The following is a 22,928-nucleotide window of genomic DNA, read 5'->3' as shown; positions in this document are numbered from 1 at the left end:
TGTCAGAGAGGTTCAGGGCACAGCACAACACCGCAGGGTCTGTCCCGTGTCCGCCACTTATTAACTCTAACTTTGTCCAAGTTACTTAAGGTTTCAAAACTTCCAATTCCTTATCTACAGAATTGGGATAGGTATACTATCTATACCTCATGAGTTGTAAGAATAAATGAAATTAGACATTATCTGTATCTCATGAGTTGTAAGAATAAATCCAAGTAGCCATTTAGAAAGCTTAGAAGACAGCATGACAGGTCTCTGGTGCTCAAAAACATCACTATGACTATCATTTTTATGAAAAAAACAAAAAACCCCGAGACACTTTCTTTAAAAAGTATTTTAATTATATGTACATACAGAAACATCTGTAAGCAACATGTTAAAGTTAGCTTTTAGAATAAGTTATTACGTGATAATTTCTGGTTTTCAATAATTTATCCAAGTATCTTTCTCATAATTTTGCAAGCTAGTTCTCTCAAACTCTCACCTAGAGAAGAGTGAAATGATATAAAAGTACATTGAAAAGATCTTAAATTCCCTTTGACCCTCAATAGACAAAATTAGTTTACAAAAGACAACTAAGAAAAAAACACCTTAGCAAGAAAGCACAGAAGCCTTTAATGCCAGGCAAGTCGTGACAAGTTTGGGATGTACTCCTGGTCTGAGAGGAATTTATTTTATTAACCCACAATAAACTGAATTAAAACAAAGGTTTACCCTTTTAAAATGTTATTTCTCTTTGTCCAGAAGAAAAACTAAAGACTGTTTCTTTCATGAGGCCCTTCTTCAGGCTCTGGTGTAATCAGACCAAGCCCCTGGACATTCTTCTTTTTCACAAAGTCCTAAAAGCACTTAGAGGCCTTTTCCACACCCTTTATACACCCTTTCGTGCTGCTTGTGGCGTCATCAGCACGCATTTGCTGTCCCCAGGTAGGTTACCAGATCCACAAGGCAGGGAGTGGCCTACTTCCGTAATCCTACCCGGCTCAGGCTAGTCTCTGCAAGGATTATTACATGTTTGTATCAAGGGACACACACATTTATAACCTAAAACCCGGTCAACACTGGCACTGGCTTCAGAAGAGGGTGGCAGATGGGTCTCCGAAGATGCCTGGATCAATCATGAAATATTTAACTATGTAGTTATTTATTCAGCAGCATTAATTTCTAATAACCACATAACATCATTTAAATTAGGGTAAAATGACAGAGAATTCTAAGCCAAGGGCCTGAAGAGAGAATTGCCAAGTTTTTACACCATTCAGCTGAGCTTGAGAGGTTTTTTGTTTTTGTTTTTGTGTTTTTCCCCCAAAACTCGTCGTTCCACTCAAGAGTAGTTCTCTAGACTGATAACGTGAAGGTTAAGAGCATGGGCTCCAGAGTCCTACTGCCTGGTTTGAACCTTACCTCTACCACTTTCTAGCTGCATGATGTTGACAAATTATTTGACTTCTGTGTGCAATTTCCTTCAATTCGTACAATGAGGCGAAGCCTCACAAAACTACTCTGAGGATTAAATGCACTTATAAACGAAATGATTAAGACAGAGCCCGGAACTTGGTAAGCATTTTGTAAGTGTGAGGTGCTATCATCAGCATTATAATTATTATTAGGATAGTTTTCCTCACCATCTCATTTAATTGGAGTGGTTAAAACATACACATAATCTACACAAAGAAAATTTGAATCTGGTTTGTTATCACTCACAATCTGGTCTCATACCAATCTCCAGATTTTTAAAATTATTCTTCTACTTTTATTGAGATCTAATTGGCATACATCACTTGTAAGTCTAAGGTGTGTAGCCTAATGGCTTGACTTATATACACTGTGCAGTAATGACCTCAGAAAATTTAATTAGCAGCCATCAGCTCATATAGACACAATAAAAAGCAAAAAAATATATATTTTCCTTGTGATGAAAATTGTTCAGATTTACTCTTAACTTTCATATATATCATACAGCAGTGTTAGCTATAGTTTCCATGTCATACATTACAATTTCTAGATTCTGACAAGTAAAATGGAAGAGCTTCATTGGCTTTAATTACAATTCTTTCTCCTCCTCAGTTTAAAGCTCCAAGAAAATGGCTACTTCAATTCCAGGTCTGGTTTTCTACTTAGTTCTCTGAAAGGATTTATTGAAAACCCCAGTCTGCTGGAACATTCCTGCTGCTTACCTTTCAGTAGAGTAACTTTGTATACACAGTACAGAGGATGTCCATTTGGTTTCAATTTTCTACTACACAAACACTGCATTGTACAATAAATGGCAATGCTCTCTCAATGATCTAAAGGCACATTGTTTTTGCTCCTTGATTTTCTGATCTACTTTAACTCTGTGGGGATTAAGTTTCCTGTCCCCCACAACAAACACCTCTCGATGTATTGTGAGCATCCAAACAAGCTAGTTGCTGTTTTGTTTTGTTTGTTTTTTTTTAAGTACAGCATAATCACGTTAGTCTTCCAACAGTTAAAATATAAAATCAAATGCAAATGCATGAGGTTTCTAATTACATGATTTTTGCCCCCATTTCTATACAGAAAACCACCAGGTAAATGAAAACTTAGTTTGTAACTCAGGTTGAAAACTTCGAGTATGTGACTTTTTAGTTATCAAGTGTCTTTATACGGGTTAATAAAACCTCAATAAACTTGTCTTTTCATTACGAGTACACAGACCTACTTTTCTCGTACGGCATGAAATTATATAGTATACAGTAAAGGGACTTAAAAAGTGCCGAACTCTTTTTTGAAACTTATCACTTACATAAAAGTATCCCATTTTTCAGAATACAGTAGTTCCCTCGAACCTCATCCTACCACACACAGGGGTGTTTCAAGACCTCCAGTGGATGCCTATAACTATGGACAGACCCAAACCCAACGTATACTGGTTTCTTCCTCTATGTACATACCTATGATAAAGTTTAAATTACAAATGAGGTGCAGAAAGAGATTAAATAATAAAACAATTATAACAATATACTATGATAAAAGTTATGTGAATGTGCTCTCTCTCAAAATATCTTCACTCTTCTTCCTGTGATCATGTGAGAAGATAAAATGCCTACCGGATGGGATGTAGTGGGACGAATGACGCAGGCATTATGATTTGGGGGTCAGGCTCCTATTGGCATTCTAACAATACCTACTTGTGCACTGCGGTTGACTACTGCTAACTGAAATCACTGAAGGTGAAACCACAAATAGCTGGAGACTACTGTTTATCCTAGGCCTTGGCCTACTCTCTTACAAGTATGTGCACTTCTGGTTTTCTGGGTTGTGAGCATCATGTGGTCCAGAGAATCATACTAGGAGCCGCCGCTGCTCAGAGAGCTAGGGGAGCTCCAAACTGCCCCTGGAAAGGCAAGGACTGTCAAAGATGACAGGGCCTCACATTCTGAAACCCTCACATTTTGCAATGCAAAGCTGAAGTCCAGGGTGGGTACACGACTCGCTTGGGCAGCTCACTGGTGCCAGAGCAGTATGAGAACACAGGCCCCGTAACTACAGGGCATGCTGCCAGTGCCCATGGCTCTCTAGTGCCACCGAGCCACAAGTTCTCCTAACATCCAGACGACAAGGGAGCTCCCCAGCATCTGCCAACTCCCATGACCCTTATCTGGCATCACCAGTAAGAACTAAAGCTTTGATCTCACTTATGCCTCACCTCCCCAAGTGTGGCAACATCCCCAATCAGGATCATTGTTCCTCTTCTGTTTCTCTCCCCAGTGAAGAAGACTTCAAGTGAATTTTTTCTTCCCGCTCAGCTCCTCTAGGGCTGGGAATGAAAACGTGCTTCAGATCTCTCTTTCTCCATCCATACTTCTTCCTGAGTTTGGTCCTCAGAACCTCAAGACCTTGAGGCTAGGCCTAAATCTAAATAAATCATCCTTAAGACACTTAGGCTCATTATACACTTCTCACACAAGAGGCTTTATGATAGGATTGGAAAATAAAACCTAAAACTACCAAGGTGTCAAGAAGGAAAGAGATCCCGTGTTATGTTTGGTTTTGTTAGTTTCTGCAAAATGTTCTCACACGTGTTGACACATCACTCTAGAGGTACTTCGTCCACCCACCCCTCCTCCCCAGACCATTCAACAGTAGACACTATTTTTATACAGGAACTTACTTCTAAATCCTTTGGACATGGCTTTAATTTGCTCCAGGTTGGACCTGTTAAAATAAAGGGTGTTCCCTGCAGTGTTCTCAGTCAACTGGAATGGCTAGCAGTGCTTCTGTCTCAGTCTCTATGAAATAGGCTGACTTTTCCATTTCCTATTCTGAACTGTAACCCAGAGAAATCTCTACCATCAGCCAAATTTTTAGTAAGACACTTAACAGCTACTCTTACAGCACTCAAATTTCATAAACCTATCATGACTTTAAATCTACTACTTCTGGGGTGCCTGGGTGGCTCAGTCGGTTGAGCATCTGACTTCAGCTCAGGTCATGATCTCACTGTTCATGAGTTCGAGCCCTGCGTCGGGCTCTGTGCTGACAGCTCAGAGCCTGAAGCCTGCCTCAGATTCTGTGTCTCCCTCTCTCTGCCCCTCCTCTTCTGGTGCTCTGTCTCTCTCAAAGTTAAATAAAAAAATTTTTTAAAACCCTACTACTTCTAAAATATAAACCAACATAAAAGTTCATCTCAGAAAAGTTTTAACTTTTTAGTCACTCTCTTATCCCTGAAAATTTTTAATACATCTTTCAGTAAAATTCAAGAAAAAACCCATCTCTTTTCGTATGGTGAGGGCCAACCATCAGTTTAGTGTGTAACACGTAAGTACTATTAAACACTTAATCATTTATTAAAAAATTTTTCTAATTCTGAAATTATATAACAAGCACCCAGTTGTGTATTTATTTACAATTCCTCTGAATAACTTAGAAGATGGCTTACACACCTCTATCTTTCTCCAACTAGCCCTTACACTGCTCAAAGACAAGAGCTGTGTCTATGAGTTCTTTTTCTACCTTCCCTGGTCCACTAAAGGCTCAATGTTTTGGTGACAGAATGTGTTGGTGTTATAACCAAAACCTGTCTTTCTGCTTTCTGACATGCCTAATTTTACATTTAAATTATCTGTAAACTTCTGTAAGGCACAACTGATTTATTGTATTCTTACCAGAACTGGACACACGCCTGATCCTCTGAGGAGATAAGGCCCGGTCAGAATTGAGATTTCTACTGTCACTATTCCGCCTCAAACAGGAAACAGAAGGCCCCACTTTGGCTTTTGAACCAGGTGTTTTCCTCAAATTGGAGGAGTCAGGCTTGGAAATATTCCTACCTGAGGTGACTGCAGTTTTTGAAGCAGAACCCTGTGAAAAAATAGTTAAGACTTTAGTCCAGATTATACCTTCCTCATACCATTTCCCGTGGCACTATGTCAAAATGACAATTTCTTTCTAAGCAGATATGCCACAGGGCTATTTTTCATTTTTAGAATGAAGGAATTAAACCTCTTCATAGTTTGCTCTTAAATCCATTATGATCTTTTATGCCCAACAGCGGAACTATTCCCAAGATGCCCAGGGCCACAAGCTGAAGTCAAGCTGCAGCTCTCAGTCTGTTCCCTGAGGCCTTTCTATAGCATCTGATGCTGAGGACGCCATCTTTCTACAGTTTCTCTAACAGAACGCTCTCTTGGTTTTCCTTCTACCTGTCTGGTTATTCCTCCTCCGGATCCTGTTCTTCTGTACACCTTTCAATGCTAGTTGTCCCGAGGGTCCCAGACGTGACCCTGTTCTTTCCTTGCCGTATGCTCTCCTTAAGTGACCTTGTCCGCTGTTTCAACCAGCACCTACACCCTGTTGTATGTGAAGTCCATATGTCCTAGCAAGCACTCTCCTGCCTTTCTCCTGTATTTAGCTTCTTTCTTTACCTATCCACTTAGCACACTTCAGGCACCTCTACCTAGCAATGCCAACAGTAATCATATCATTGTCATTTTTATGGATCAACATATAGCCCCTACAGAATAATACTTTAAGCTCAAAATCCATGTTTCAACCCCTTTAATCTTCATAACCCTAGAAGTTGTTACCTTTATCATAAAAGGTAACAAATGTTTACATTTTACAGAAGAATACGAAGCAGTTTCTAACATTAAACTAGTTTCACCCAACCATCTCAAAACTTACTTCTTTCCATAGCCATCACAACATACCCAGGAGCCCAACATAAACAATGAAAGCTATTTCTAGGTGCTTCCTTGTTTACTTCTTCAACTCTCAATAGCCTTCTTTCCCTTTCCCATCCATCTTAGCAAAGGCCTGCATCATTTCTTCCCAGGATTACTGAAAGCACATCCTTAGGATTTCTGGTCTCACCAGCTTCCAATTTGTGTTCCATTGGACTGCTAAGGCAATCTCCTCAAAGGCCAAACTGGGTTAGGTAGCTCACCTCTGTCTTCCAGATAAAGTCAACTCTTAACAGCAAGGCACACTGAGCCCTTCTGGATCTGGCAACCCCTGGTGGCTTCATCAGCTTATTCCTTACTGTTCACATTTCTGCACCCCCACCTCCCATCACACTCACTACCTGGAATCCCCTAAACGAGAATATCTTTTCGTGTTTCTTCCTCTTTGTATGTGTTATTTCCTCCACCTAGAATACTTTTCCGATTCATAGTGACTAAACTAGCTCCCTTGGAAGCCTTCTTTGACAACCCTCTTCAAGGCCACCACCCCAAGCAGCATAGCAGCTGATACATACTCCCAACGAGTATTTAACAACCCCTTTTAGTCCCCTTTATCTTCTAATATCACCCACCATACCAGACACTAGGTTTGGCCAGAGGTGTAGCTTTCTTTCCTATATCCCAACAATCACCATCATACATAGTATACAGTAGGCAACCAATAAATATTCCCATTCTACATAGAGGAGGTGACACTCTGAGCTTCATTCAAGGAAAAATTCCAACACCGTAAGTTATATTTTGTATTCTCCCTTTACATTACAAAAACTGAGCCTCATAGAGACTAGGTAATTGGCCCAATGTCATTCTGCCAATGAATGATGGAGCTAATCTGAAAGTGTATCTAACTCTAAGATCCATACTTCTAACATCTATGCTGTTTTCCCTACTCATACCTTTCTTTCCTTGCATAAGTAAGTCATAAGTAGATTAATTTCCAATACAGATATGTAAAGCCCCATGCTACCTACAGTTGAAATCATACACTGTGTGAATCCAAAGTTTAATCGGGCAAGACTTCCAGGGAACATGCGGAGCAGGAGCCTAAACTCATGTTGTCCCAAGAATATTACTAGATGGACTTCAAGCTGTATTACAAAGCAGTAATCATCAAGACAGTATGGTACTGGCACAAGAACAGACACTCAGATCAATGGAACAGAATAGAGAACCCAGAAATGGACCCACAAATGTATGGCCAACTAATCTTTGATGAAGCAGAAAAGAATATCCAATGAAATAAAGTCTCTTCAGCAAGTGGTGCTGGGAAAACTGGACAGTAGCATGCAGAAAAATGAACCTGGACCACTTTCTTACACTATACACAAAAATAAACTGAAAATGGATGAAAGACCTAAAGGTAAGACAGGAAGCCATCAAAATCCTCGAGGAGAAAGCAGGCAAAAACCTCTTTTGATCTTAGCTGCAGCAACTTCTTACTCAACACAGCTCCGGAGGCAAGGCAAACAAAGCAAAAATGAACTATTGGGCCTCATCATTCCAATTTTAGTATATGTGCTGCCGAAGCGAGCACTATTGGGCCTCATCAAAATAAAAAACTTCTGCACAGCAAAGGAAACAATCAGTGAAACTAAAGGGCAACCAACGGAATGGAAAAGATATTTGCAAATGACAAATCCAATAAAGGTTTAGTATCCAAAAGCTATAAGGAACTTACCAAACTCGACACCCAAAAAAACAAATAATCCAGTGAAGAAATGGGCAAAAGACATGAATAGACACTTCTCCAAAGAAGACATCCAGATGGCCAACCGACACATGAAAAAATGTTCAACATCACTCATCATCCGGGAAATACAAATCAAAACCACAATGAGATACCACCTCACACCTGTCAGAACGGCTAACATTAACAACTCAGGCAACAACAGATGTTGGCAAGAATGTGGAGAAAGGGGATCTCTTTTGCACTGCTGGTGGGAATGCAAGCTGGTGCAGCCACTCTGGAAAACAGTATGGAGGTTCCTCAAAAAATTAAAAATAGAACTACCCTACAACCCAGCAACCACACTATTAGGTATTTATCCAAGGGATACAGGTATTCTGTTTCAAAGGGACACATGCACCCCAATGTTTATAGCAGCACTATCAACAATAGCCAAAGTATGGAAAGAGCCCAAATGTCCATCAATGGATGAACGGAAAAAGAAGATGTGGTATGTGTGTATGTGTGTGTGTGTGTACACACACACACACACACACACACACACACACACACACAACGGAGTATTACTCAGCAATCAAAAAGGATGAAATCTTACCATTCGCAACTACATAGACAGAACTAGAGGGTATTATGCCAAGTGAAATTAGTCAGAGAAAGACATCCTACGACTTCACTCATATGAGGACTTTAAGACACAGAACAGATGAACACTAGGGAAGGGAAGCAAAAATAATATAAAAACAGGGAGGGGAACAAAACATAAGAGACTCTTAAATATGGAGAACAGAGGGTTACTAGAGGGGTTGTGGCAGGGGAGATGGGCTAAATGGGTAAGGGGCATTCATCTACTCCTGAAATCATTGTTGCACCATATACTAACTAACTTGGATGTAAATTTAAAAAATGAATTAAATTTAAAAAAAAGACGGGGCGCCTGGGTGGCGCAGTCGGTTAAGCGTCCGACTTCAGCCAGGTCACAATCTCGCGGTCCGTGAGTTCGAGCCCCACGTCAGGCTCTGGGCTGATGGCTCAGAGCCTGGAGCCTGTTTCCGATTCTGTGTCTCCCTCTCTCTCTGCCCCTCCCCCGTTCATGCTCTGTCTCTCTCTGTCCCAAAAATAAATAAATGTTGAAAAAAAAAAATTAAAAAAATAAATAAATAAAAAAAAGACTACTACTAGATAACACTCATATTTTCAGTGCAAATAACCCAGAAAATGACCCCAAGACTAGCACAATAAACTTCACAACCAAATGTGGAGAAGAGGTCACATTATAGAGTGTAGGACCAGCAGAGAGCTAAACACCAATGGTCTGGATTTGGGAGGGAGGGAGCTATAGGCAAGGAGAGGGGCAAGAAATAGACTATCACACGAGGAAGCCTGCATGGGGAAAACTAATCCCATATGCATTTGGCTTTGGAAATCAAAAGGGCAGAATTTCCCATTAGTTCTTAAAACTAGCAGGACTTAAAGCCTAGAACTTTAAAAATCAGCAGGCTCTGTGCTAAGGGAGAGCCTAGAGGGCAATAGGAAGCTGAGTCCTTAACCTTAAAGAGATAACACAACAAAAAGCCCAAGGACATAGGGCTTAGAAGCAGCAATTTCAAAAATGCCTGGGGTACAAAGGAGGGAAAGTTAGTTACTAATCTCAGAGTTCCCTGAGGGACTTTTCAAGGAACAAAGGAGCTGGCAGGTAGCTTTTCCCTCCCCCACCCCCAAAATAATCACATGGCCAACTGCAGGAAACAGCCAGCACTACCTTACTTGCCTATACCATGCTCTGCCCCCTCCTGCTGGGCTTGCCTCAGTCCTGATGCTGTGGATTTCCCGCCCAGAAGACCCAGGGAAACCCTGCCACCATTGCATCTCTGACTTCCCTAGGAGGATGTATGCGCCTTGTTAAAACTACACCCCCACCCAGAGGCACTTCATGGAGCAACCCAGGCCTGCCTCAGTCTCCAAAGTGACTAAGTGTCCCCTGAGGAGAAGGACTGGCGTCCACAGCTTGTGACACCAAGATCCCATCGTCATGCTTCCCAGAACTGCCTCAGCCAGCCGCTGGTCTCTGTAGCGGCTACACAACCCCGGTGGAAGGGGACCTGTGGGAACAGCTTGTGGCACCCTGTCCCTAATGCATGTGCAGTACAAACTCAGGCTGGCCCGGTCTTGGAAGCAGTGGTGAGTCTCCTGTAAAGAGGATCTACACCACCTTGTTAAAAGTGTGGGCCCTGCCCACTACTTTCAAGAGCAACAGACATAGCCAACTTTCTTAACATAGAGAAACAAACACAGAGTTAGGTGAAATGAGGAGACAGAGGAATATGTCCCACATGTAAGAATAGGACAGAAGAAGAGAGACCTAAGTGAAACAGAGATAAGTAATATGCCTGATAGAAAATTTAAAGTAATGATCATGAAGATACTCCCTGTACTTGAGAAAACAATGGAAGGCATCAGGGATGCAATTAAAAACAAACTTGTGGAATAACTAGCAGGCTAGAGGAAGCAGAGGAATGAATCAACAACCTGGAAGACAGAGTGATGGAAAGTAATCAAGCTGAACAAGTGAGAGAAAAAAGAATTATGCAAACTGACAATAGACTTTGGGTACTCAGTGACTCCAACAAGTGTAATAATATTCACAATATAAGGATTCCAGAAGAAGAGAGAGAAAAGGGGGCAGAAAATTTATTTGAAGAAATAATAGATGCAAACTTCCTTATTCTGGGGAAGGAAACAGATACCCAGATCTAGGAGGCACAGAGATCCCCACAAAAAAAATAAATAAAAATAAAATAAAAAATAAATAAAAAAATCAACCCAAGGAAGTCCATACCAAGACACATAGGAATTAAAATGGAAAAGAGTAGTGATAAAGAATGTTGAAAGCAACGAGATAAAATACAACTACATACCAGAGCAGAGAAATCCCATGAGGGTATCAGTGGATATTTCAGCAAAAACTTGGCAGGCCAGAAGAGAGTAGCATGATACATTCAAAGTGCTAAAAGGACAAAATATGCAGTCAAGAATGCTCTATCCAGCAAAGCTATCATTCAGAATAGAAGGAGAGATAAAGAATTTCTCAGACAAAAACTAAACAAGTTCATGACCACTAAACCAGCCTTTATGAGAAATACTAAAGGGGACTATTTGCATGGAAAAGGAAGATCATAAGTGAGACTGTGAAAAGGATAAAACATAAAATAAGTACAAGTGAGTATTTCTGTAAAAAATAAACAAGGAATTCACAAAATGAAACAATGTAAAATATGACACCATATAACTAACATGTGCTGGGAGGTTGGTGCAAAGAGTAAAGAATGGGTTCAAAGTTAAGCAACCATCAACTTCATATAGGCTACTTACTATATGCAGATGTTACACAAAAAACTTAATGTTAACCAAAAAAAAAGAAAAAAAAACAACAACAACAATGATCAGATATGCAAAGAAAAAAAGAGAAATGAATCTAAGTATCTCACTCAAGAAAACTGTCAAATCAGGGCACATGGGCAGCTCAGTCATTTAAACATGTAAGTTTAGCTCAGGTCATGATCTCATGGCTTCTGAGCTCGAGCCCCACATTGGGCTCTCGGCTGACAGCTCAGAGCCGGGAGTCTGCTTCAGGTTCTGTGTCTCCCTCTCTCTCTGCCCCTCCCCAACTCATGCTCTGTCTCTCAAAAACAAATAAACATTAAAAACAATTTTAAAAATCCAACAAAACCATCAAATTGTGAAAGAGAGCAAGAGAAAGATCAGAGAAAACTACAAAAACCACAAAACAAGTAACAAAATAGCAATAAATACACACCTATCAATAATTACTTTGAATGTAATTGGAATGTAACTGGACTAAACTCTCCAACCCAAAGCCATGGGGTACAGAATAGATTACAAAAACAATATCCATCCATGTGCTGTCTACAAAAGACTCATTTCATACCTAAAGATACATGCGGATTGAAATTGAGGGGACAGAGAAACCTTTACTATGCAAATGGCTGTCAAATGAAAGCCAGAGCAGCATTTTTCATTGGACAAAACAGACTTAAAACAAAGACTAACAAGAGATCAAGAAGGAGAGTATAGTGTATTTCATTGGAAAAAAACAGATTTTAACACACAATAACAAAGAAGTGATAATAAAGGGGACAATCCAACAAGAAGATGTAACAATTATAAATATTTATGCACCCAACATGAACACCCAAATTCATAAAACAGTAACAAAGGAACTAATTGATACTAAAACAAGTAATGGTGGAGGACTTTAACACACCACTTACATGACAGATCATCCAAACAGAAAATCAACAAGGAAACAATGGTTTTGAATGCCATGGTGGAACAGAAGGATTTAACAGATATATTCAGAACATTCTATCCTGAAACAGCAGAATACACACTTTCTAATGCACTCCAAAATAGATCACATTAGCCCACAAAACAAGTCTCAACAAATTCAAAAAGATCAAAGTCATATCATGCATCTTGTCTGACCACAATGCTCTGACACTCAAAATCCCAAGAAAAAATCTGCAACAAGCACAAATGCATGGAGGTTAAAACACACGCCATTAAACAATGAATGGGTCAACCAAGAAATCAAAGAAGAAATTAAAAAATTAAATGGAAACAAGTGAAAATGAAAACATACAATGGCCCAAAATCTTTGAGATGCAACAAGAGCTGTTCTAAGAGGGAAGTTTATAGCAATACAGGCCTAATGAAGAAGAAAAATTGCAAGCTAACAACCTAACCTTGTGTCTGTAAGAGCTAGAAAAAGAATGACAAACAAAACCCAAAACAGCAAAAGTAAAGAAATAAAGATTAGAGCATAAATGAAAGATACAGAAAGAACAACAAAAACAACAACAGAAACAACAAACATACATCAATGAAACCAGGAGCTGTTTCTTTAAAAAGATCAACAAAACTGATAAACCTCTAGCCAGATTCATCACAAATGAAGAGTCAAATAAACAAAATTACCAAGGAAAGAGGAGAAATAAGAACCAACACCACAGAAATACCAACAACTATAAGAAAATATTATAAAAAAACTACCTGCCAATAATTTGGACAACCTAGATGAGATGGATAAATTTCTAGAAACATAAAACCTACCAAAACTGAGGCAGGAGCAAATAGAAAATTTGAAAAGACCAATGACACGCAATGAAATTGAATCAGTAATCAAAAAACTCCCAACAAACAAAGTCCAGGACCAGATGGCTTCAAAAGTGAATTCTATGAAACATTTAAGGAAGAGTTAATACCTATTCTTCTCAAACCATTCCAAAACTAGAGGAATTAAAACGTCTAAATTCAGTCTGTGAGGCCAGCATTACCCCAACACCAAAACCAGATAAAGACACTCCAAAAAAAGAGAACAACAGGCCAATATCTCTGATGAATATAGATGCAAAAATCCTCAACAAAATACTGACAAGCCAAATCCAATAATACACTAAAAATTAATCACCAAGATCAAGTGGGGCTTATTGGTGGGATTCAAGGGGGATTCGATATTCACAAATCAACATGATACATCACATCAAGAAGAGAAAGGGAAAAAAATAAGAAATAGGATAAAAACCAAATCATCTCAATAGAGGCAGAAAAAGCATCTGACAAAGTACAATAGCCATTTACAATTAAAAAAAAAAAAAAAACCCTCCGCAAAGTAGGTTTGGAGGCAACATTGTCAACATAATAAAGGGCATATATAAAAAACCCACAGCTAACATCATACTCAATGGGGAAAAACAGAGCTTTTTGCCTAAGGTGAGAAACAAGACAAGGATGTCCACCCTCACCAGTTTTATTCAACATAGTACTGGAAGTCCTAGTGAAAACAATCAGACAAGAAATAAAAGGTATGCAAACTGGTAAGGAAGAAGTAAAACTTTCACTATATGCAGATGATATGACACTATATACAGAAAACTCTAAAGACCCCATCAAAAACTACTAGAACTGATAAATGAATTCAGTAAAGTTGCAGGATACAAAAAAAAAAAAAATGTACAGAAATCAGTTGCATTTTAAGTTTATTTATTCTGAGAGAGCGCAAGCAAGGAACAGAGAGAGGGAGGTAGATCACACAAACCATGAAATCATGACCTGAGCTGAAATCAAGAGTCAGCTGCTTAATCGACTGAGCCATCCAGGCACCCTATGAAGTCTGTTTCATTTCAATACACTAAAAATGAAGCAGAAGAAATAGAAATTAAGGAAAGAACCCCATCTACAATTGCACCAAAGATAATAATCTATCTAGCATTAAACCTAACCCAAGAGGGGAAAGACCTCTATCTGAAAACACTGATGAAAGAAATTGAAGAAGACACAAAGAAAGGGAAAGACATTTCCATGCTCATAGATAAGAAAAAATATTAAAATGTCTATACTGCCCAAAGCAATCTACACATTTAATGAAATCTCTATCAAAATACTAAGAGCATTTTTTTACAGAACTAGAACAAAAGAATTGTAATATTTGTATGGAACCACAAAAGACCCCAAATACCAAAAGCGACTGTGAAACAAAAAAACAAAACTGGAGGTATTATAATTCCAGACTTCAAGTTATATTACAAAGCTATTAGTCACCAAAATAGTATGTTACTGGCACCAAAACAGACACACAGAGAACAGAACACAATGGACAGCTCCAAAATAAACCCACAATTATATGGTCAATAAACTTCAACAAAGAAGGAATGAATATACAATGAGAAAAGACAATCTCTTCAATAAATGGCGTTGGGAAAACTGGACAGCCTATGCAAGTACAAAACTAGACCACTTTCTTTCGCCATACACAAAAATATATTCAGAATGAATTAAAGACCTAGATGTGATACCTGAAAGCATAAAAATCCCAGAAGAGAGCACAGGCAGAAATATCTCTGACATCAGCAGTTAGCAACATTTTTCTAGATATGTCTCTTAAGGCAAGGAAGATAAAAACAAAAATAAACCACTGGGTCTACATCAAAACAAAAAGCTTCTGCACAGCAAAGGAAACAATCACAAAACTAAAAGGCAACATAAGGAATGAAAGAAGACATTTGCAAATAACATACCTAATAAAGGGTTAGTATGCAAAATATATGAAGAACTTATACAACTCAACACCAAAAAAACAAATAAACCAATTCAAAAATGGGCAGAACACATTAACAGACACAAAAAAGACATCCAGATGGCCAGCAGATACATGAAAATATCACTTATCATCAGGGTAATGCAAATCAAAACCACATTAAGATATTATCTAACATCTGTCAGAATGGCTAAAATCAACAACACAAAAAGTAACAAGTCTTGGTGTGAATGCGAAGAAAAAGGAACCCTTGTACACTGCTGGTGGGAACCCAAACTGGTGCAGCCACTGTGGAAAACACAATGGAGATTCCTCAAAGAAGTTGAAAATGGAACTACCCTGCAATCCAGTAATCGCACTACTGGGTATTTACCCAAAAAGTACAAGAACACTAATTCAAAGAGACACACACACCTTTATGTTTATGGCAGCACTATCTACAATAATACAATAACCAAATTAAGGAAGTATCCCAAGTGTCCATCAATCGATGAATGGATAAAGAAAATGTGATGTGTGTGTGTGTATACGTTTGTGTATACACAATGGAATAGTATTCAACCATAAACAAAATGAGATCTTGCCATTTGCAACAACATGAATAGACTAGAGAGTATAATGCTAAGTGAAATAAGTCAATAAAAGAAAGACAAATACTATATGAGTTTACTCGTATGTGGAATTTAAGAAACAAAACAGAGGTGCCAAGGTGCCTGGGTGGCTCAGGTGGTTAAGCGTCCAACTCCTGATTTTGGCTCAGGTCATTATCTCAGGGTTCCTGAGATGGAGCCCCATGGCAGGCTCTGTGGGGCTCTGGAGGCTGCTAACACAGAGCCTACTGTGGGATTCTCTCTCCCCTGTCTCTCTGTCCCTCCTCCACTTGCACTCTCTCTCTCTCTCTCTCAAAAATAAACACTAAAAAAAAAAAAAAAGAGGAAGAAGAAGAAAGAAACAAAACAAATGAGCAAAGGGAAAACAGAGATAAACCAAAAAACAGATTCTTAACTACAGAGAATTGGTGGTTACAGAGGGGAGGTGAGTAAGGGAATGGGTGAAGGGAATGAAGAGTAAACTTATCACAATGAGCACTGAGTAATGTACAGAATTGTTGAACCACTATATTGTACAACTGAAACTAACATTGTGTGTTAAGTATACTGGAATTAAAATTAAAAAATTAAAGTATCACAGGGTTGACTAAAAAAACCAATAGGGTAATATCCTAAGAACATTACATAAAATCGGCCCCCAAGAGCAGGTCAATGTCCACAAACTACAAACATCTACTTCTACATGAAGCTGGTTAAGATAATCCCCCAGAGAAAACCTTTTAAAAAGTAAACCACACTTTTGTTAAAGATTCACTTTTGTAAGCTGGTTACATCAAATTTACTCTGCCTTGCTAGCCTATATTCTGCCAAATTTTGAAACCTTGTGGTGTATGAAGCAGAAAGGGTCAGGATTCCAGTCATGAGCCCTGAGTCTGAATCTAGATTTTAGTTCTTACCAGCTCTGTATGTTTTAAATAATGTCTCTGAAGCCTTTAAATGTGGCTGACAACTGGCCCATTGTTACTGGAAAGAGTGAATGATGATGTATATATTACTGGGAAAATTTAATGACAGAATAATAATATACAAAACCTGAGCAAAGCGGTTCAGAGGAGCTATCAAAAAAAATACCAATTCCTTTCAACTAATTCACCACCTCCTTTATCTAACACACAATCACCAACACATAACCTTTGTAATGGGTAGCTACAAGCAACCAGCATCAAATTAAAATCAAATTCCTTCTTCCAAACTAGAATGTTTCTGAAGTTTCAGATAGACACTGACTCAACAGCTGTGAGATTGTAGGCAACCTAAGAATTTGGTAAACTCAAGGACTAATTTAGCCCAAGACCCCCAGAGCACACTGAAAACTAACACCCTTCCAGCACCGTCCCCTCATAGACCTAGGGAAGATTTACAACCTTTGGATCCTGTTTAAGTGACCAAGAAACATGGCAGTTTGAGTCAACATGAAGCAAGTGGTCACTCATTCGGTTCTCTACAATAAGAACAGAGCCTGTGGCCTGTCCCTTCCCCATGATACGTGCAAACATGTACAAGGCAAAACAGTGCTATTAGGAGGGAACTGCATTTAAGACATGGGTAAAGAATGAGGTTGGCTGGGTTTTTTCCAGAAATAAAAAGTGCTTCTTCCCCAAGATGTGCCAGGATCCATGTCAACCTGACGTTTCTAACACCTTACTTCAATATCACATCATGAACCTGAAAAACAGCTTTCTGCTTCCCATGTGCAGAACGAAAGCCTAAGATTTACTCAGTGCACACAGAAAAGCTTTTAATTTCACAATCAGACAACCAATTTATAGTCAAGCCAAATGTTTTTTAGAGAGACTTTCAGTTGGGTGTAGATACGTAATGAAAGCCTCCCATAAATCAAGGAGGAATAAATGTATTGTTTTTTTATGTATAGCTATAAACACCAAACTAAGAACGTTGATTAGAATTACCAGAGGTTATAGTTTGATTTGGCAAAATATCAAAATACAAATGACATAAAACAAGTTTCCTACGTTTGACTTGAAAAGAACTTAAAAATCGGAGTTTTAGGGGCGCCTGGGTGGCGCAGTCGGTTAAGCGTCCGACTTCAGCCAGGTCACGATCTTGCAGTCCGTGAGTTCGGGCCCCGCGTCGGGCTCTGGGCTGATGGCTCAGAGCCTGGAGCCTGTTTCGGATTCTGTGTCTCCCTCTCTATCTCTGCCCCTCTGTTCATGCTCTGTCTCTCTCTGTCCCAAAAATAAATAAACGTTGAAAAAAAAATTTAAAAAAAAAATCGGAGTTTTAAAATAGACAATCACATTAATTTAGACATCGTTAAGGTGTACCATTCTTCCCCAAAAGTCACAAAATCCAAAACATCCCTAAACTGATATAGCTGAAGAATATCTGGTCTTTCCTAACTTACTTCCTAAAAGGACCTAACAATTCCCTATGCACCCTGAAAACACTTCTGAAACAGACCTTCAACACTTCCCTACACCTTACGAGCTTCGTTCCTCTCCAACCTGAGCCCTCCACACAGAACACAGATGCCTCACATCTGCCTTCCTACCTGGCACCCCACTCCATTCCTAGCCCGGGGGGCCGGAGCCCAAGAAAGGTCGACATGGGGCCAAAAATACATGTAAGTCCCTTCTGCGAAAAACAGGACTGAGGACGAGTACACAAAGCCCAAGAATGGCCCGACAAATGTTCTTAAAACTCAGAAAACTAGTTTCTTCATGTTACTGACAAAGATACAGGTATGTTTAAAGAAAAATCATCTTTAATCCACCTGTGAATTTTTTGTTTGAAGGAGACTATCCTGTCTCCTCCGCCCCCCTACACACACATCAAATATGTGACAGGTGCTACAGACAACAGACTGCTTTTTCACTGTACATGAATAAAAGGGGTTTATCTTAATGTACCAGGAATCATCAGGTTAGGGCTGCAAGAGACCTCAGACATCGCCTAGTCCAATCCTTTCAGATCACATTAGCTGATCAGAGGCAGAATCCCAACCCCCAACCCCCCCCCTCACCGGGTTCACAGGCGACGTCTCCCCTTCCCTGGGCAGCTTCCTCCACAAGAGACCAGGAGTTATTTTTATGTTGAGACTGTTTACTGGCTCTCCCCAGCCATTTCTTAAATGTGGCCCAACACATTTTAAAGTTCACAAACAAATCTCTTTTTTTTCCCCCCTGAGATATGAAATACAATCAGATATTTAACTTCCAATAACTAATTACACCAAAATATAAAAGAAGCTCTTTCCCCTCATTAAAAGGAACATTGCCACTCAATACAAAATACTGTACTTGACGATTTTTTCTCCACATGCACTTTCCCTATCTTGTAGCCAATTAACACTCTGAAGTATATAACTAAGATGACAAACAATTACTGAATAAAATATTAACCTGAAAGCAAACTTGCACACCTAGTTTGGCAATATTATTGACTATTTGTGAAGACCAATTGCTAATGCATACTCTGCTCCCTCCAACCCTTCTCTGAAGTAGGCAAAAATCTGACTTACCAAAAACAGAGAACCATATTCAAAGGTCTCATTCATAATTTCCTTTTTTAGCTCTTGTTTTTCCATAGGTGGCCCATTTTCTTTTTCACCCTTCTTTTCAGGGCTAATCCCATCGATGTCAGAAGTGTATGTTATTTCCAAGCATTCTGTGCTTTCCATTTTAACAGGGAGTATGCCTTTCATCTTCTGAAAGAAGGTAGCCACGGACCCAGTCTCATATGCTGAATTAGAACTTGCTTTGTCAACATCTTCCTGATTCGATTTCATGGCAGATGTTGTTCTTGGAACCTTGTGTGAAGCATTTTTAGAATGAGTTGTAACATGCACAGTCTGGCTAGTAATGAGTTTATTAAATTGCTGCTTGTGTGTCTTGTTAATTAGGATTTCTGCTTTTGTATCTGCATTCAAGTCAGACCTTGGTGTTTTGCTCAAAGCTGTCAACTGTCTTGAGGAAGACACGGATAAGGGTGATGAGGCAATGGTTAGCTGAGATCTGGGTGTGACCTTTGATGCAGCAGGGTCTTTGGGCTGCAACACTGGTCTAGACATAACTTTTGCTTTGACATTCTTGAAGTTTGGTCTTGGGTAACTTATAATTTCAGTTTTTCTAACTTTGCTGCCTATTGGAGTATTCATTTTAGTTGTCAATTTTCCTAGATTAGGTTTACACGTGTTCACAGGTGCCCCCTTCAAGCTCGGTACATTTCTAAGTTCTTGATGACTCTTCTCCACTTTACTACATTTCTCTGCCACTTCAATAGGTGAAATAGAAAAGGTTGTATTTGGGGGTTCTAGGACTGGTGTTGACATGCAAACCGTATTATTTGTGTTAATGACCGTATCATTTGCATCCCAACTCAGTTCAACTGACGAAGCCATCTTCTGTCCCAGTGGGCTAGTCAGTATCAATTCTATGGTACGATTTTGGGTTTCCAAATCCTTTTCATGAGAGGCATTGTGTGCATCTCCAGCCACCGTGACTTCATGTTCTGGGTTCAGTACTTGGGCTTCACTTTTATCAAAAGCTGGCACCAGTAAAGGGCATTCATCATCTTTAAGACAATTGGACACTGTTTCTCTGAGATTTTGGCCCATTTCCTTTTGCCCATATGAGGCCTGTGAATGTGTCTCACTATTTGGTTCATCTTTCGATAAACAAAAGAACTCTTGTAATACAGCCCCATTGGGAACATCCATGCTCTCAGAAACTGGTGTTGGAGCTTGTATCTCTTTTTCTCCAACTAATCCTTGCTGTGACCCATCTGTGTAGTCACTGGTGATCTGTCCTGTGGAATACTGACACTGAATGCCAAGATCTGGAACAACAATACCAGTTTGCATCACATTAGGAAATGCTATGTACGTTGTATCTTGGGCCTCTGCTGCTGTGGCTTGAGGGTTTTCAAAGCTGTCTTGATCATAATTCAATTCTCTCACATGTATCTTATCAGAACAGGGAGATGTAGAACAGGATAAAGATGGGTTTCCACTCCTCATGCCGGTCGGCTGCAGATTTCCAGTCGTATGCAAAGACTGACTCTTCCCAATGGCATGACGTGTTACGAAGGTGCAGTCAACATCATCCACTGTCATGTCAAATGTCTGGTTTGGCTCCAAGGCAGTAAGACAATGTGGACAGTTCAAATCATCATCGTTGGGTTTCCACACAAAAGGCAGCGATGTCTCAGCACTCTGGTCCCGTAATGATTCCAGGGAATGACAACGGTTAGACGGGTACTTTGGCTCCTCTGTATTCACAACGTGCACACAAGACTGACGTGTGGAGGCTTTGTGGGTGTCTAACACCTCCTTCCTAATCAACTCACTTGACGACTTTTGGTGATGAAGCACTTCTACACACTGAGGAGTTAAAGTATTGTTTTCAGCAATGTCCACGGCAGAGCTGGTTTCATAATCAACCACCATGTCATCCGGGTTCGCAGAGTTCCAACTCACACTATCGGCTGAGGAGTTTTGTGTATGTGGGGAGTTTTGGTTGTATGCACAGGTATTTCCATTTTTACCACTGAGAAGTAAGGATAGCCGTTCATCTTCTGTCTTCTCATCTGAATTATCATCATTCATCCTGAATATCAACTTTAAGCCTCTGCCATCTTCTTTCTTCTTTCAATCCTTTCAAATGAAACGAAAGGAAAAATTGTCTATCTCCTAGGTTTTTTAGCACAGTTGAAAGCTTCTAAGATGCTTTCAGGTTGTAATGATGTGTTGTTCCCTGGAAAAAATAAAGTGATCAGTTCAGGAAAGTATTAGAAAAATTAACAAGCCACCACTTCATTCGTTTCAACCACTTTATTCTTACCTTTGGAACCTCAACCTGCAGATAGGGGTAAAGTAGCTCAAGTTTCACATGTTTTCAAAAATGCTTTTTTATTTGAGAGACTAGGGCAGAAGACAGAGACGGTGCTAAAATTTCCCCTGTGACTGACTTCACTTCTCAGATGCCTCCTCCCTATTCCCATTGGTTCTTATTTCTCAGAAGAGGGAAGGAAGCAAAACCTAATAGCCTTTCCTTGTTGGTTAACCATTGGTCCTAATTTGCTGAGGACGGTTCCAACTCATTCCTGCTGCCCCAACATCATCAGTAATAATGCCCTTTTCAGTTTCAGAAGGCCCCTTAGTGTTTGTGTGGAGAATGATTACCAGACAGACCTGGCAAACACAGCAAATAAGCTAAAGATCAATGAGGATTTAGGGCATTGGCATTTCTCTTTTCCTTGCTTTCATTCCGTATCTCAACATATTTCAAAGGTGAAAAAACACTGTTGGCTCTTAATAAAGCGGTACACTCTTAGAAGTCCCTAAAAATGGTAAACTGTATAACACAGCAATTCTAGTCTTAAGTATCTACTAAAGAGAAATGAAAACATGTCTACACAAACATTTGTGCAAATGTACATGATTAATAAAAGCATTAGTCATAATAGCCAAGTGGAAGCCTATGTCCATTAACTGGTAAATAAATTTTAAAAGGCTATATACCCATACAACAGAATAAACAATGAGCAACAGAAGAAAATGGAGTATAGATACATCTACAACATGAATACATACAGCGTTACAGCTTAAAAATATTATACTAAGTGGAAAAAGCCAGTCACTGAAGATTACTCATTATGTGTTGTCTTTACATGAAACGTCCAGAATAGGCCAATCTATAGAGACAAAGTAGATCAGTGATTCTCCAGAGCTGAGAAAGGGTAAGAGGGAAGGGAATGAGCAGAGACTGCTGACTGGGGCGGTGTTTCTTTTGAGAGTCATGAAAATGTTCTAAAGATTATGGTGATGACCGCGCAATACCATAAACACACGGACAACTACTCAGTCGCACACTAAAAAAAAAAAAAAAAAAAAAAAAAAATCATTAAAAACAACCCATTAAAGCTTTCAAATCCAAGGATTTTTGTAAATAACTAAAATTTGATTATGCTTGCAAATAACTAAAACTTGATTATGCTTTTGGTCAAACTAAAGTGCTTAAAAAAGGCCCAAATTCTCAAGGGAGGACTTCAAATCAGTCACACAAGATATACTTTTCAACTGAATTGAGTTTCTAATCCCGGTTAAATGTCAATCAGATGTCATGGCTCTGTCCTAAAGATATAAATTATACATGAGGGGGGACAATGGCATTCTGTAACCTGTAAATTTGTCAATTAAGAGATCTCATTTTTCTATTTTGTAATCCTCTCTCTGTAATCACACTTCAGTGACCTAAATACAACCAGGAGAACAGGAACCATGGCACAAGTGAAAGGATCAGTATCTTCGTGAACAGTCCTCTGTTTCTGGCCATGCATCCTGAAATCAG

At 39.4% G+C, this 22,928-nt stretch overlaps 1 protein-coding gene across 6 annotated transcripts in view; it reads right to left on the bottom strand.

Moving 5' to 3' along the window:
- Positions 1–22,928, bottom strand: part of MTUS1 (microtubule associated scaffold protein 1) — a 173,261-nt gene that overhangs the window by 96,666 nt on the left and 53,667 nt on the right. For all 6 annotated transcript variants that reach the window (XM_086702850.1, XM_086702851.1, XM_025932939.2 and 3 more), the window contains exons 2-3: positions 19,100–21,332; positions 5,130–5,325 (exon numbers count right to left, since the gene is read on the bottom strand). In XM_086702850.1, the coding sequence (XP_086558976.1) occupies positions 5,130–5,325; positions 19,100–21,184 (2,281 nt within the window). In that variant the 5' untranslated portion in view covers positions 21,185–21,332. The remainder of the gene's footprint in view (positions 1–5,129; positions 5,326–19,099; positions 21,333–22,928) is intronic.

The sequence above is a fragment of the Puma concolor genome, chromosome B1, assembly GCF_028749965.1.
Source record: "Puma concolor isolate L17-30 chromosome B1, mPumCon1.1.hap2, whole genome shotgun sequence".
Taxonomy (NCBI): domain Eukaryota; kingdom Metazoa; phylum Chordata; class Mammalia; order Carnivora; family Felidae; genus Puma; species Puma concolor.
Note: the sequence above shows the minus strand (reverse complement) of the source record. Positions and strands in the feature narration are given on the sequence as shown.